Source organism: Curcuma longa, chromosome 18 (genome assembly GCF_044706935.1).
Source record: "Curcuma longa cultivar G26 ecotype Majalengka, Jawa Barat chromosome 18, ITB_CL_G26_1.1, whole genome shotgun sequence".
NCBI classification, from domain to species: domain Eukaryota; kingdom Viridiplantae; phylum Streptophyta; class Magnoliopsida; order Zingiberales; family Zingiberaceae; genus Curcuma; species Curcuma longa.
The window spans coordinates 2111913-2129289 of NC_133878.1; the positions used below are offsets into that span (position 1 = coordinate 2111913).

Consider the following 17377-nt stretch of genomic DNA (forward strand, 5'->3'; position numbering starts at 1 on the left):
ACTAATCTCATGTTTAATCAACCCAAATTAACAAATCAACCTAATTGAAATTTAATCTTTAATAACCTATCTAACATCAAGAACCTAACTTAATAGATCAACAATAATCACAATAGCTAGCTCTAACAAATTCTAAAACCAAGTCTCCATTTCATCTAACATATCCAAATCAACACCGAGAGTAACAGAACAGAAACATTCTATTAAAATTCCTAACAACTAATCTAACCTTCATCACAAATCGATCATGATCTGCCCGAGAATCTGAAGCCTTACCTCAAATCTGGATTAAGACTTACCTCTAATAGAGATGTGCCCTTGAATTCTCGTAAACTCTGATTCTTCCAAAATCAAGACCGCCTGACTCCTATCCGATTTCTCGATCAACTTTTAGGCCCGATCCCAAGCTTTGATTTCCGATCCCAAGTTCATCTTCATGAATCAGAACAAGACGAATCGATTTCTTTGAACAAGATTTGGAACACTAGCTTCGGGATTAAATGCTTCCTTCCTCCAATTGATTGATCTTAGCGGCGTTGGTTGGCAAGGGACGGCGGCTCAGCTCCAGGGAGAACGGCAACAGCGACGGCAGGAAGACGATGGCTTGTGAAGTGGAGAAGGCAACCCGCAGAGGAAGAAGGTTGAACGCGATGGAGAAGAGGAGAAGAGGGAAGGTCGACGTCCGGCGTGGAGAGGGGATCGCGAGGAAGAAAATGCGGTTTGGGAAGGGAAGAAGAATCGTGCTTCGGGCGGAAATGGGAGATCGCGGCTACTGTTGAGTTCCCAATCGAGTTTGGGTTAAAATCCAATAACCATTATCCTATAAATACCTAATTGAGTTACAATTTAGGCTCATGAAATGGCTATTAATTGGGTTATAATTGGACTTACTTAATTGGTTTTAAATAGGCTAAATAGGTTGATTAAATTAGCCTCTTAATTAGGCTAAGAGTTAGTTTTAATTAGGCTACTTTAATAACCTAAATTAAAACTCAAATCCTTAATTAATCAAGCCTCAAATGCCGAATTAACCCCCTAATCCTTACCTATTAGGGTTAGATTATTTACAATCAATCCTAAAATTTCTCGTATCTTACAATATCTATGTCAATGAAGATCTCAGTGCAGTTTAAGTACGAGTTTCTTTTGACTTGTGGTATTCAAGTCACTTTAGTCATAACGGCTTATACTTTGACATTTTAAGCAAACATCTCTGAGAAGGTGTGGATCCGATCAGAATAGCAATTATCCTGCGAGCAATATTTTGATACCATCTAACGTCGGACGGGATAACGATTATTCTGCGGGCAATACTCTGATACCAACTAACGTCGGACGGGAGAGCGATTATCCCAGGGGCAGTATTGAATCCGTTGGTTTGACTGCGAATGTTAGAAACAATCTTTTAAAACCTGTTAAATCAAAAGAATAACAAGAGATAGGAAAATAAACGACATTGCTGAAAATATTATTAAACCAAAACTTCCTCCCCCCTAAACATCAACTTATAAGATGTTTATATAGACCCAAACTTTAAAAAGATTCCTAATACAAAAGAAAAATTTCTTAACAAACTTGAAAAGAAAGATTCCTAATAAAAAGAAAAATTTCTTAACAAGCTTGAAAAAAGTTTTCTAATAAAAAGAAAATTTTTTTAACAGATTTGAAATCCTAAAAATCCTACGGAGTTCAAATATAAAATCCTAAGAAAATTTGTTAACAGACTCAATCCTAATTCCTAAACGGATTCAAAAAATCTAAAAATAAAAAATAGAACTTTTCAAAACTACTTTAAATATCAAAAACTCCAAAAATTACTAAAAAATAAAATTTATCAAATTTAATAATAAAAATCATTGGATGTTCCTGCATCAATTGCCCCAGGTTGAAAGAACTCGTTCTTAAGTTTAGAATAACATCAGGTGGTCGTCCAGGAGGAAGATCTTTTAATATCAATTTAATAAAATTTAATAGTAATTGTTGGACTTAAGGAATCCTCGTTGATCCGCTAATGAGTATGATATCCGAAGACCACGTGTTGATCATTTTCCTTGTCGGTAGTCTTAATCGTCATTTTTTCAAGCCCAAAAGGAGGTTAGTAGCCTCAAGTTCTTTTCGTCACAGCTCAGAGGGGAATATACTTGTATTGGAAGACATAAACTAATCGTGTTGTTGGATGCTCTTGCATCAGATATCCACTAAGAATGTGCTCAGTAAAGTAGGATTTTTTTGTTTTCTTTAAAATTTATTATATTCAAAACCTATGTTTCGAAACCCATGGTTTTCAAAACTTACACTTCTCAAATCCAATATTTTTCTTCGTCTTGTTCAAAATAATTAAAATTCTTACTATAGAAAGCATGAACTTTTAGATTTAGGTAGCTAGCATCTCATAAGCACACTAGGATTACCTTGCTTGTGTACTGAGATGCTTATAATGATGTGGAACGCTTACGGTCAAGCTTGGATTTCAGATGCTTATGTCTGTGCATCATCATAAATTTGAGCTAAAAATATAAATTAATATTGATTAAGTTAAGTGATCCATCATGATAAATGGCTAGCTGAAAATATGCACTTAACTTGACTAACTTAATAAAAACTACTATCTTCTGATAATCAGCTAGTAATAAAAGTTAAACATTTTAACAAGGACAAATAGATGATTTATTTTTAAATATCATATTTTCTAAAATTAATTATTTTTTTATCATGCATGCTTGGACTCTAGGATCTTTTTGTTTTCTAACGCCTACCATTAAAAGTTCTTCATATTACACTTAGTTTCAAGATTATATAACACTGAGTTTTTCATGTATGTCAAAAGGGGATAGAAAAGCAAAGTTAAGTACAAACAAATATTGTGTTGACATTATAAGGGAAGATTATGTTAAGCGGGAGAGAATTATGAACTTTCAAATTAAAATTTGCCCCTTAAAACTTTCAAGTTTAAATTTTCTTTTACTTTAGAACTCTGTTTAACTTGCTTTTACTTTAGAACTGTGTTCAAATTTACTTTTACTTTAGAACTATGTTTACTTAACTTTGTACTAAGTTGCCATAATAAAAAAAGAGGAGATTGTTAGTGCAGAGAGCAACATATAATCAAACTTAAGTGTTAATTATGGCAAAAGGTTAAAGTTAAGTTGTATTGTGATCTAACAAAGTTAACCAAGTGTGTAGGTAGCACAACTAGAAAAGTCCTAACTGAAGGTTAGGCAAAGAAAAGTCCTAGTGGGTCAGCTAGATTATGGCTAGATAGGGAAAAGTCCTAGTGGGTCAATTGGACCATAGCTAGGCAAGGGAAAGCCCTAATAGGTCAACTGGACTATGGCTAGGCAAGGAAGTTTTAACTGGTTCAGAAACACTAGGTGGGTACTTGATGGAGTTTAGAGGATGAAGATCAATTCGAACCAAAGACTAGGGATCAAAGATTAAGGCTAAGCAAGAAGTCCAAATAGGGTTTGGAGAATCAATGTTGGGCACCAGGTAAACTCTCTCGAGAGGAGTGGGTAAGGACGCGTTCCCTTTAAGGGAATAGTAGATGTCGGTCTGACCTAGAGTTTCACCAAAAATCTAAAAGTCAAGATTAAATAGTTGTAAGACTATCATCACTTAAAATACTATGCCTTATACTAACTCTGTGATACAGTAACCTAAATGGGAAGGTGGCTAGAACAAGTTCACTCCGACCGACCAAATGGGTTCTAGGCGCTTGGAGGTCTAGACGAATCCTCCTTGTTAGTTGGTAAGATTTGGTTGGACAGAGCACGTTAGCATCTTGGCGTCCAGGGATGGATAAGTCATAATCATATTCAAATCAAATTGTTTCACCCAACTCTCGCTAGATCAGTACTCCAGGCGCCCCGAGGATGGACATAATCACGATGATAGCAGATTGAATCAAATCGAATCGAGGTCCCCTAAAAGGAATCTAGGCACCCCGATTGACTTTTAAAAGAAGCTGCATCTAACACCTTCAAAACAATAATTTTCACTGACTCATACTCACGTTTTACTCCAAAATTCTGATACGATGTCGATGTGCTGCTCTTGACAATAGCGCTTAAGTTCTAAATCTTCGTTGGTAGCTTTTTCCTTATTTTATTTTCATCTTTCATGCTTTCTTTTGAATAGGATTGGTAAACTTGTTACTAATCCTCATCTTTTGTAAAAGACAAATCTCTTTCTTTAAGAAGGAGGGCATTAGTAGATTGCCCATAGGAAACAGTCAATGATTGTAGGCATTGGAGCAACAGCTGCAAGTTGTGAACCAAGTAAAAATAAAGTTGTTTATTTTTTCTTTTTATTTTCCATTGCATCTCTTGAAAGAAAAAGTGAAAAAGTGTTATTCATCCTCCTCTAGCGCACTCATCGATCCTACAACTGTTATATCATGGAAGTCAACAAAACAAGCTTTAATAGTGACATCGTCCAATCACTATAAAATCATTGCAATACATGAAGCAAGTCGAGAATGCATAATATATTCAAGAATTATGTAGACTAGCAATAACTAAAAATAACCTGATAACTATATTTGAAGATAATATTACTTGCATTGCACAACTAAAGGAAGGCTATATTAAAGGGGATAAAACAAAGAAGATTTCATTAAACTTCTTCACACATGAACTTTAGAAGAAAATTGATATTGATGTCCAACAAATTTGTTCTAGAAATAATGTAGCTGATTTATTCACAAAAGCATTGCTGACGTTGATATTCAAAAAATTAATGCACAAGATAAGGATGCATCAATTAAAGGATCTTTAATGATTGAAATAAGAGAGTATCTACTGATATACTCTTTTTTCTTTGTTCATATTTTTTCCATTGAATTTTACTAATAAGGTTTTAATGAGGTAACGTTAGATTCTCCATCAATCATCTAAGAGAGAGTATTATAATAGATGATTAATTTTATTTTATTATTTATTAATAAATTATTATATTCTTTCATTTTTATACCACCCACCTATCCTATAAATAAGGATGTTAGAAATGAAGGATAAGACAATTCTCTCTTCGATTGTCTCTACTAAGTGTTCTCGACTAAGACTACACTAAGTAGGATATGCTTTGCCTCATACAACTCTTCTTGGTAGAGGAGCGAGTGCTTCTCCAGCATGTTGTTTGCTTACCCGTTTTATTTGATCAGATACACATGGTGTTTGTATCCTTCTTCTGCCCTCAAACATGTGGTTCATTCTTTGCCCAATCAAGGGCTTTCCTTGTTTTTAAATAGATCTAGCTCCTGCAAATAGGTTATTCATTAACTTGGGCGAGTTTGGTGGTTCATATTTTGCTGTAATATCTTGTGAACAAGAAAATATTTCACTACAAGATTGTTTCTTGGCCTTGACATCATTCATGACTTGTATATCTGAATTTGAGATGTTATTGTGCCAAATTTCATCTTGTTCTCTTTACTTAAATGTATCTGGTCAAACTTCCTCTTTACATACTTTTTTATTGGTCTTTGTTTCTTGGTCTTCACCTATTCTTTTATTGGAGATCTCATTAGTCTTTGGAGTAACATTTTTTTTGTATCAGAGGGCAGATGCATCCACTGATTGGAAGGAGTTTACTACCTCAGATGGTCGAAAGTATACACTAATATATTGCTTTAACAATTTCTTCTAGTTTTCTAAGTTCCTCGAGCACTACTGTTTGTGTTCCATTGGTAAAATTATTTTATTTGTTGTAGATACTACTATAACAAGGCCACAAAGCAATCCAAATGGACAATTCCTGATGAGCTTAAGGTTCTAGCTTTCATTTTTATTTCATCTGTTATCTTTTTGTCCTGTTATAGTTTTATGCCAATCAATAAACATGGCTTTATATATGATGAGATAATTTTAACTCACATTTTGATTTTAGCTAGCCCGAGAGCAGGCAGAGAACACTGCAGCTAATCTGACATCAAATGAGACTGCAACAACTGCAACTGTTATTTCAACAGTACATTCTGCTGAGATTTCTTCTTCCTCCAATCCTGTGGCTTCTGCTGTGCCCTTGGTCTCATCTAATTCAGCGCAATTGCCAACTAATTCTGGCGTACAACTGAATGTTACAGTGTTAATGCCTACATCTGTAGCTGTTGCGACAAATTCTGGTGTGACTTCTAGTTCTGTTGGGACAGAACACACAAGCTCGCAATCTGGAATTCCTCAACCTGCTTCTGCTAGCGATCAATTTTCTAATGCTGGTGTTGATGATACCATCACCGAAATTAGGTATGCTTCCTAGTGCATTTCAAATGTATACTTTCTTTGTATAATCAGTTAAAATTAGTATATTCATACCTTTCCAGGAGTAATCAGGATAAATCACCCTCGACACATATTGCTAGTTTACCTAATGGGACTTCTCAGGATCTTGAGGTATGGAAACATAGACATGACCATGTTGTAAGGACAATACATAGTTGCTTATACATTTTAAGCTAGATAAGTGAATCATTTGATTCATTTATGATTGTCTTATGCTCCATCTAGCCATATCTATCTTTGTTCATATCTGTGTTTCGTATTAGCTTTATAACTTGTTGCTTATGTTGGTAGTCATTGTGATGGTAATTTATTAGCATTATGGTTTCAAGCACAGGAACTCACTACAAGCATGCATGCATTGAACGTTGACATGATAAATTTTCCTTTTTTTTTCCTTTCTCAATGATGAACAGTGTGATGTGTTCTGCTTGAGTCATCACCTATACATATTAAAGTTGTTTGTTCCACTAGATTGTGTGTTGCTTGCTTGACTGAACAAAGTTTGGCTGTGGAAGTCAGGTAAGATTTTCATTATGGCATGAGTCTTATATGGCTAAATATAAAATGTATGATTTGTGGATTGTGATTCTTTCATGTGACCTGCTTGTTTCATTTTTTCCTCTTGACCTTTCTGTAGTTTTATGGAACAACTCGATACTAAAATGAGAATCCTTGCCTAAGCAATTTTCTTCTATGGGACAAATTTTTATCCTTGTACACTGTCGTTGATGCTATAGGAAGACAAAAAAACCATGCCAACTGTTGAGAAATCGGGCATCACTCCAACTGAAGATAAAGAAGTTGATGAAGAACCCTTGGTTTATGCTAATAAGCTTGTAAGATAATATTTCTCATTTGTTGTGATATTAAATGAGGGTTTGTAACTGATATATCCCTTTAGGAGGCAAAAAATGCTTTCAAGGCTTTACTAGAATCTGCCAATGTCGAGTCTGATTGGACATGGGAGCAGGTAATATTTTTTCATTTTTTTTCTTGTTTCAATTTTTATGTAAAGAGTCAGAAGATGCCTTTATAGTGCATTTGCTGACATGTGGTTTTATTGTTCGAATTTGTAGGCAATGAGGATTATCATCAACGACAAAAGATATAGTGCTTTGAAAACTCTTGGAGAAAGAAAACAAGCATTTAATGAGGTAAACTTTTGTATAAAGTTTTATATGTAAATTTTGATATTGGAAATGGTTGATCATGTTATGGTGCGATCTTTTAGTCTGTCATTCTATATTTGACTGAATTTGTATTCCAAAATGTCATTTGGTTGCTTATCAAAGTTGCCTTCTTATACAGTATTTGGGTCAAAGGAAAAAACAAGAGGCTGAGGATAGGCGGATCAAACAGAAGAAAGCACGAGAAGATTTTACAAGAATGTTAGAAGTAAGTAATATTGAAAATGTGTCTTCCTTGCTCTTGATCATTCAATTTACATTGTATTTTTTGTAGGAATGCAAGGAACTGACATCACAGACTCGATGGAGGTTTGTATTTGATATTTTCATGTTATTAACAATTTAAAACTATTTTACCTTTTAAACCAGATGGATTCCATGTGAGGCTTATTTTATTGCTATGTAGGACTTATGATATGTTTGCGTTTGATGTTTTGTCAGCAATTTATTCTTAAATGGTTGTCAATTTATGCAGCAAGGCTATATCCATATTTGAGGATGATGAACGTTTCAGTGCTGTTGAGCGTCCAAGAGAGCGTGAGGATCTATTTGAAAGTTATTTAGTGGAGCTTCAAAAGAAGGTTGGAAATTTGTTTTAGTGCCACAAGTACGGATTTCTACTTGAAACTATACCAATTCATTTCTTGTATCTGATTCCACGTGTTCATTCTTTCTCCTGAAATAACTAGTCAATTGCTTGTCTTGTCCCTGAAATGACTTTCTGTTGCCCTATTTGCTTCATGATTATGACTGTGACATTATGATAATGCATTACTTAATACCTTAGTGGGACTAGAATTTATTGGGAATCTACCTATAAATATGAGGAATTTGGGATGTAAATTGTTTGTTATTGCAATTAGAGCACCTAATTATAGCAAGGGGTATACTATGAATGATTTATTGGTGGTAGCAAAAATATTGGTGCAGCACGATGAAACATTAGGGTTTTTTTTCTCTGAGTGTTGGTACTGTCTTTACTAGTTTAGAATCTCATTTACATGCATTTATGATGGCCTTGTTACCTCTCTTTGATGTTTTAGTTTTGAAAAGCTTAGCAAAATGCTCCTTTGCAATAATTACTTTGCTATACATCTTGCTGTAGGAAAGGATAAAGGCTGCTGAGGAGCATAAAAGAAATATAATGGAATACAGAGCATTTCTTCAATCCTGTGACTTTATAAAGGCATTACTCAACTTGATCATAGTAGTAGAGTCAATTGTTTCACTTAAGTGTATTTTGATTTTGTTTTGTCCTTGTACTTTAGGCAAACAGCCAGTGGAGAAAAGTCCAAGACCGTCTGGAGGATGACGAAAGATGCTCTCGACTAGAAAAGCTTGATCGGTTGGAAATTTTTCAGGTTAGCTAGTCATTTTTGTAGCAAGTCATTTTTGTTTGTGATATGAGGATCTTTTGCTAACCTTTACTTGTACAGGAATATATTCATGATTTAGAGAAAGAGGAGGAGGAGCAGAGGAAGATACAGAAGGTGCATCTAACTTCGTATGGTGCCAATTTCATATAGATCTTTTACTAGATACTCACTTCATTCTTTCAATGTTTGCAGGAACAATTATGGCGTGTGGAACGTAAGAACCGTGATGAGTTCCGTAGGTTGATGGAAGAACATATTGCTGCTGGAATTCTTACTGCCAAAACACATTGGCGTGATTACTGTGCACAGGTATTCTGGGATTTTATCGAAATATGCCTATTCTTGCATCTTCCTGTCTACATTGCCTTTGTATCTTTCAGGTTAAAGAGTCAGCACCTTACTTAGCAGTGGCATCAAACTCATCTGGTTCAACCCCGAAAGACCTTTTTGAAGATGTTTTTGAGGAACTTCAGAAGCAGGTTTTTGTTTTTGTTTCCAATTGTTCTAGTAACCAGTCATTTGTTTAAATGTTTATGATAAGGCTGTGATTGATTTTCACATGTAGTGTCGTGATATTTTTATTCATTTTTTACTATGTTCTTTTTGTAGTATCACGAGGAGAAAATTCAAATTAAAGATGGGATGAAGATTGGAAAAGTATTCCGTTTGTATTCTATTTATATTTGTTTTCAGCTAGTATAGGTCCCTAATGATATCAGTAACTTCATCCAGATTATGTTGACTTCATCATGGACATTTGAGGACTTCAAAAATAGTATTGCAGATATTGATATCCAGAAAGGAGTGTCTGAGATAAGCTTGAAAGTATTTCATTTTTTTATCTATTTATTTTAATATATTTTTTTTAAAACTTTGTTTATGTTGAGATGATGTTCTACAAATAAGGACCTAAGAAAACATGATAGCTGGAACTTCGGCAGACAAACATTACTCTTACTTTCAGGAACCTGCTTTTTTAATCATGCATCCTCTCTGCTGTTTTGTATATGCAATACCTGTCCTGTAGTGGGGAAACAATTCTGTATAGTACAAGCACATGGTTTTTTTTCTTTTCGAAATCTAGTTTGCTATGCATCTGATAGTTCAAGCACTAAGGTCTTTTTCATAACCTAACTGAGATTGCAAGCTTCTGGTTCCATTTAGTTTGTCTTTGGCTAGTACTGATATCATGTTGACAGCATGTTGCGGAACTCTTGTTTTCTATATGCAAGGAGCCTTTTTGCAGCCATGAAATCTTTTCTTCTGAGAGAAATCTTGTATGGGTTGCTTATATCCGATGGCACGAAGAAGTTTTTTCTCATACTGAAATACATACAAACTAATGGAGGTCCAACTGTTTGCAAAATTGCAAGAACGCATGAGGAAAAAAACTACAATTTCTTCTTTCAAAAATACTTTAAAATTTTCTTTTTTCCTTAAATGTATGTGTTATTTGCAAGCCAAATTTTAACCATAGGTTTGTTTGGCATTTTAGTTTCACACTTGGCTATGATGGCTTTATAACAATTCATATTTACATGGTTCCATGTGGTATTTCCAAAAATTGTTTGCAAAATTGCAAGAATTCATGAGACAATAGCCGGAATTTTTCAGATTTTTTAAAAAATATTTTAAGTTTTACTTGTAATTCTCCCTATGATATCTTTGCTTAAATGTATCTGGTATCCACAAACCAATTTTTAACCAAAGGTTTCTTAGGCATCTTAGTTCCACACATTCACCATGATGCTTTGTAACAATTTGTTCTTACATGGTTCCATGTAAAGTTACCAATCAAGATTATTTTTGCATAATAATAGTAATTATATTATGGTTTATTTTATAAGCTAGTATTTACATACCATGTGAAGCTTTTCGATATATGTAGCTCGTTTATGATGAATTACTCGAAAGGCTTAGAGAGAAAGAGGAAAAAGAGGCTAAAAAGCGCCAACGTCTTGCAGATAATTTCTCTGATCTGTTATATTCTATCAAGGTAGATATTTCACATACCTTTTGGCAGATTTTATTTTTAGTGTTAGTCCAATTTAACTTTTTGCACTGTAGGAAATTAATGCATCTTCCAAGTGGGAGGAGTGCATATCACTGTTTGAAGAGAGCCAGGATTATAGGTATTGAATGCTGGTTATCTCATTGTTCATGTGTATATTTTTTCCCTTAATTCTACTAGCATAAATATTTGATTCCTTTTGTCATAAGGTCAATTTCTGATGACAATTTTGCAAAAGAGATTTTCGAGGGCTATATTGCTCATTTGCAAGAAAAACTGAAAGAAAAGGAGCGCAGGAGGGAAGAAGAAAAGGTAATAAATTTTCTTTGGATTCATGGTTCATGCTAACTTTGCTTCTGACTATGTTGGTTAGGACTTCACCTCATTTCCAGTTGCATCAATTTGCAGAGGTTAATTGCTTCTGCTTTTTTCTTAAAACTGAGTGTGTTTGTGTTTGTACTCTTTATTTTATATTTTTCATGTCCTTGTAGATTACACAAAGAAATACAACGTAGCTGTTTATATTCTTTTAATATTGTCTTTGGTAGCGTCAACGCTTGGAGGCAACTTTACAGGAAATCAACTCAGTAGAAAAGCACATGGCTTAAGTTTTTATTTATTTATTTATTTATTTTTAAAATGCAAGTAGATGGTTGTTGTTTGACTGGAAAATTAGATTTGTTTCCCTATTGCTTGAATAAATTTGAAGCTTACAAAAATTGTTACTACATTTTTTCTTGAATATAATTCAAAGAGTGAGAGTAGCTGTTGCCTTCACTAAGGGGATGGCAACCTCTCTCTCTGTAGTTCACTCTTGGTGAAGCATCGCATTTTTATGCTGTGAGCGGTCAACTATATTCACAGAAATGTTTGCATTTCACTGCCATCTGGATAACTTGCATGTTTCTGTTAGTGATGACTAGTCTGCTTATATCGAAATGCCATATTGCAGGCAAAAAAAGAAAAAGAAAGAGAAGAGAAAGAGAGAAGGAAGGAGAAAGAGAGGAAGGAGAAAGACAGAGAACGTGAAAAGGAAAAGGGAAAAGACCGAGTTCGAAAAGAAGAAACAGAAAGTGACATTGTGGATGCGATGGATCGAGATGGTATGAAGGATCGGAAACGGGATAAAGACAAAGAAAAGAAGCACAGGAAGCGCCATCACAGCACAACAGATGATTTTAGCTCTGATAAGGATGAGAAAGAGGAGTCTAAGAAGTCTAGGAGGTACAGCAGTAGTGACCGAAAGAAATCTCGGAAGGTATCTAAGGATATAGTCCATTTTTATTTTTATTTTTTGTGTTTCTATTTTAAGCCCGTCACATTAAATTTAATTTAATGGAATTTTACATCCTGAGTGAATTTTCAGCATTCATATGGGACTGATTCTGACACTGAAAATCGGCACAAAAGGCATAAGAAAGATAGAGATGGAACTCGGAGAAATGGTGGTTATGAGGAACTAGAAGATGGAGAACTTGGAGAGGATGGGGAAATTCGTTAGTCCTTTCTACATTTGCTCTTCTAGATTTAATTATGTTTCTTGTTTTCATGTCAATCTCAATGAAGTTTGCTAGGATGTTAGTCTGTGGAGAGCTCTATCTTTACTAAATGTTACCAAAGGTTGTTACCTAATATTTGGCACATAAGTGCTTGTAGTATGAAATATTTACGTACAAGAACTTTCTTGTGTAGATTTCTTTGTTCTGTTAAATTGTCGCCTCGCCATTGATGAATTTATCCATAATGTAATTGTTTTCTCATACCTGTTCCATTTTTGCATCAGCTATATATTTCAAGGATTATATTTATATATGTATATGTGTATATATATAAAAGAATTTCATGTTCTCTCTTATGACCAAATAAATTTAACAATTAGCGGAAGTGAATTAAATTGAACTGAATGGATCAGTGGGAGGTCGTAAAGTTAAACGAAACCAAAGAAAATTGAATAAGGCAACACATGCAGTTATAACTGTCTGATGACATGCTCACTAGCTAGAAATTAAGGTGTTGCAATTAAATGTCTTCTAATTCTCTTGCTTATGCAACAACTACTAGGTGGACAACAATAGCAATAAGGCATGATATATATATATATCAAGTTTTAGGAAGATAAATATTCTCGTTTTTTTTCCTTAACAAAAAATAATAATAAATTCTTCTTTATTTATTTATTTTCAAAATAAAAAATTATCCTACTATTTTACCCATGGGGAAATTTTTTTTGTCATAATATTGTGCAGTTTTTCATAATAAGTTAACTTTCTATTTTCATATTGGATTTTTCGCAGTAATATTTTTCATGTATACATATATATATTAAAAACAACGATCATGGAGCATTCGTAATTAAGTAGCTAGATGCAAATTATAAACTCAAGAGTTTGAAAATAACTTCATATATACTTGTATTGTTAATAGTAATTCTTCCGTCTCTAGCTCCTTGAGTAAAAAATTGGCGAAAAATATACTAATACAGCTAGCTAGCTAGCTGCTTCTAACAAGTACTGCTTTGGAAATTAAACTTATTAAGTTCGTTCAGATATTATATATGGAATTAAACTTGGAAATATATATAATTAATTAATAGAAAAGTAGCTAGCTCTTAGATATATTCCCGATCGACCTTCTGATGGATGGATGGAGGAATGCAAACCCTTGTATCGATCGAACACGTACGTATATAATTGTGTATGGGAGAGTGCATGCAGAAAGGGTACGTACGTTAGAATATTAATTAATTAATTAATTAATGCCAATGCAAAAGATGGGTTTAAAGAAATTAGAAACTGCTGCTGCAGGTTGCAGTTGGATCGATCGAGGAAAAGGGCAGAAATTAATGCACTACTCTTTTCTATCCAATTAATGATATATATATAAATCAGCTAGCTAGCTGGTCTTCTTAATTATATTATCGATCGATCGAGTAGTTATAGTATAACAAGAAGCTAAGTACTAGACAGCATGCATCGCATGCATTTCATTCATAATAGAATTAATTAAGGTGGTAGCTGACTGAATTAATACTGCAGATTCAGCGATAATAATAATATTGTTGCATGCATCCATTTCACCGTTAAAACATATAATTAATTAATGAAGAAATCTAGCTAGCTACTAATTAATTACAAACTTCTTGTTCAATGTAAGATTTTGCCCACAGCTAGCTGTTTTCCTAGCTATCCATCGGTTTCAATTCCCTGTGGAGCATTTTCTGAAGAGCTAGCTAGCTGCTGACATGTATATATATATATATATATATATATCCTATCAGTCACGTAATTAAAAACATCGATCGATCTTTAAGAAATTAATTAAAATGCAGTAATTATATTGATCAGTGACAAGAAATTATAATTAATTAAAATGTGAGGACTCCAAACGTTCTTCACTGATCGATCGATGAGATGAAACATATATATATCACAAAGGTCGTCCCTATATATTTTGCATGTTTAGCAATCTGGTGATTAAATATTATCTTTTAAAAAATTATTTGTGAAATTAAAACATTTTTCAATTTTTAAAAATAGCATGTTTTATTTATTTATTTATTTAAATATTATTATTATTATTATTATTATTTTCTTGGTCCTAACGTTAGCAAAATATTTTAATAATAATCATTTGCAATAGAGAAAACACAAGCCCACTATTCATCGCACACACACACTCTCTCTCTCTCTCTTCCTCACCACCGTTTCTCCTTTCTACGCACATGGAGGCACTTTATGCTTCTCGCTCACCCAAGGGTGACCGGAACGTATCTCTCTGCCTTCCCTTCTTGCCTTCCCCATGAGTGAGTTCAAAGCCGCCTACTCTGCTCCACCTCCTAGCTCCTTCTCGGCAGCGATTTAATTTGGTTGACGGCGTAGGAGTCCAAGAAGGTCGGATGAACAGCATGGCAGGAGTGGGTGGCAGGCAGCCGTTAACGGCGGTGCAGTGGCTGGAGCTGGAGCACCAAGCGATGATCTACAAGTACTTGATGGCAGGGCTTCCCGTGCCGCCGGAGCTCATAGTTCCTGTCCAACGAAGCTTCGAGGTTTTGCCTGGCCGATACTATCACCGCCCGGCGCGTAAGCAGTTCTTCCCATGGGGTTTGTGTTTTTCTTTGGTCGGGGATACTGTTCGATGCATTTGGCTGATATTCAGGCAATATTGTTCAAATAGAGATCGTTTATCTTTTTTCTTGTTAGGTTTCATTGTCATAAATCGCTTTATCTCGATATCTAGGTTTTTTTACCTATATTTTTTTAGGTTTTTCGAAGGTTAGTTCGGTGCATTTGGTACTAGTACCACCATTTTCCCACTTTGATGGTTTTTCAAGTTCATCATATTATGGGATCCTGCTTTGTAAAATGCAATGCTATTATTTTCCGTTCTCCTTTGTTTCCGTTAATCTGATTATAAGATTCTAGCTTTAGACATTTCTATCTGTCCTCTATGCTCCCGTGATAGGGTTTTGGATCTTTTGAAGCCTAAAGTTGATAGTTTCTATACTGTTTCCTTTTCCTTTTTGTGCACTCTTTGCTGTTATTCTGTTGCCCTTTCTTATTTCAAGTATTTCCCGTCTCTCTCAGTCTATCTGTGTGAGTGTATGATATTGTAATTTTTCCCTTATTGTGCATATTTGAAATGGTAACATCTTGAAGAAATTAATACTTATGCTTTCTGTAGTGGTCTGAGTTTTAGACTATGTTACAGTTTTGATCTCTGTCATTGTTTGTTTTTGACTCCAAGCTTTAGCTCGGGTTTGATTCTACTATCAAGAGTAGTTTTCCTTACCTCGATCTAGATATTTGTTTTCACCAACTTGAATGCTTGATTTAAGGTTTCTGCTTAACACAGTAATTTTCTTATGACTACTATATTAAGAAGATTCTACCATCACTTGTATTAATGACAATGCATTTTAATCTGGTTATGTATTTTAATGTAAGAAATGATGTATTCTTACATTTCCTCATCTGTATTGGTTTGTTGGAGAACATTTCTGATGAAACTTGACTCGTTGGATATTATTTGTGTTCAGTAAGTCCTTACTATGGAAAGAAGCTGGACCCTGAACCTGGGCGGTGTCGTCACACTGATGGGAAGAAGTGGAGGTGCTCAAAGGATGCCCATCCTGACTCCAAATATTGCATACATCACATGCACCGAGGTCGCAACCGTTCAAGAAAGCCTGTGGAATCACAATCTATCTCCCAACTACAGTTATCTTCATCAACTGGGACCACCACCTCTCCCACTGCAGGGTCCTCCATTCCCCAGCATTCTATTACAGGACGTAGCAATACGCCAAGTTTGTCCCTTGGTTCCTCAAGCTCCTTGCAGTTGCATATGGACCCTGGTCCCTTAGAGAGCAGGTAGTCTTTGTCTTCCTCTCATATTTTGCAAATATGTTTTAAGATAGTCAGCAGTAAAATAGGTTAAATTTTGAGAATTTTAATAGTAAGTGCAGCATCCTACTTGTTTTGTAGACATGCATATCTCCACTCCATCATTACTCTTCTTGTCCATTTCTGAGTAATCTGAACCTGAAGGCTTTAAGTTGTCAGTGCTGGAAGAATCAGAGAATAATCTGTGAACTTGCTCTGTTTCCACATATAGAGCATAGGAATAGGAAGATGTTTCTTCTCATTTGGCTGTTGACTTTTCTAAGAATAATTTTGCAGTCTGGATTCATGCAGACTCTAGATAAATTTAAACCTTCTTTAATTTAGTGCAGATGGTAGATGCAGAGTGTGTGTGGGTCATCATAAGCTATCATTTATTATGTGATGAACAGGAAATGCTTTTGTTTGTGTGGACAACTGATTTTTGTTGACATCTAATATTTATAATGATGTCTATGTTTTAGCTTCATCTTTATCTTTTTCCTGCTGGAAAACATGATGTAACAGTCACAGTGAAATTAGAATATTTAGCGATTGTTAAGTTTGGCTTAATTGCTATCTGCTGAATGATTCGGATAGATGGTACTTAAGATACCTTTTTTTCAGATACAAATGAAATTATGCTTCCATTCTTAAACTAGCAATTTGTTTAGGTTTTTTTTTTTCGTTTTGCTTCCAGCTTCTGTAGTAACCAGCAACCGCATAGTTTTTGAGAAGGTTGTTTTGCTGTCATATGCAATAGCTTGACTGTTTATTTCATTAATCATTGGGATAATTTATACTGTTTGCAGCTATAGATGGATTTAGATATTCTTCATGGTTGGAAGAAAATAGCAGCAGCAAATACCTTGTTTTCAGAAAGTGGAGTTCATTACTGTCGCACATTATCCATGGGAAATGTTCATGATTTATTGTGCAAAAATTGATAAAATTCTAGGAATTCGTAGTATGTCAATATTTTTCGGGCATGCTTTTCTTTTTCTTAAGAATATTTCAAAACCATTTTTATTAATTCTGCAAATTCACAACCTTACTTGTTTCCAAGAAAAGAAGTCTCAGGACTCAAATGAGTTCAGTGCAATTTGGTTTAAGAACTTGATGGAATTTTATAATCCCTTTTAGGGCA

General features: G+C 34.5%; 2 protein-coding genes across 2 annotated transcripts; both read left to right on the top strand.

The window, feature by feature from the left end:
• The first annotated feature begins 599 nt into the window (after window positions 1-599).
• On the top strand, window positions 600-12612 carry LOC141812339 (pre-mRNA-processing protein 40A-like). Its single transcript, XM_074700380.1, has 23 exons — window positions 600-740; window positions 5557-5609; window positions 5711-5768; window positions 5887-6242; window positions 6320-6389; window positions 7016-7114; window positions 7180-7248; window positions 7355-7432; window positions 7587-7673; window positions 7740-7774; window positions 7941-8046; window positions 8571-8651; window positions 8734-8826; window positions 8902-8955; window positions 9034-9150; window positions 9222-9320; window positions 9451-9498; window positions 9574-9666; window positions 10730-10837; window positions 10909-10973; window positions 11062-11164; window positions 11805-12110; window positions 12219-12612. Exons 1-23 carry the CDS (start codon window positions 600-602, stop codon window positions 12351-12353), a joined length of 2454 nt encoding a protein of 817 aa, XP_074556481.1. The 3' UTR covers window positions 12354-12612.
• A 2107-nt stretch (window positions 12613-14719) lies between these two features.
• On the top strand, window positions 14720-16225 carry LOC141812076 (growth-regulating factor 4-like). Its single transcript, XM_074700125.1, has 2 exons — window positions 14720-14931; window positions 15888-16225. The coding sequence occupies exons 1-2, from the start codon at window positions 14748-14750 to the stop codon at window positions 16223-16225; spliced, it is 522 nt and encodes a 173-aa protein (XP_074556226.1). The 5' UTR covers window positions 14720-14747.
• Window positions 16226-17377: the final 1152 nt, after the last annotated feature.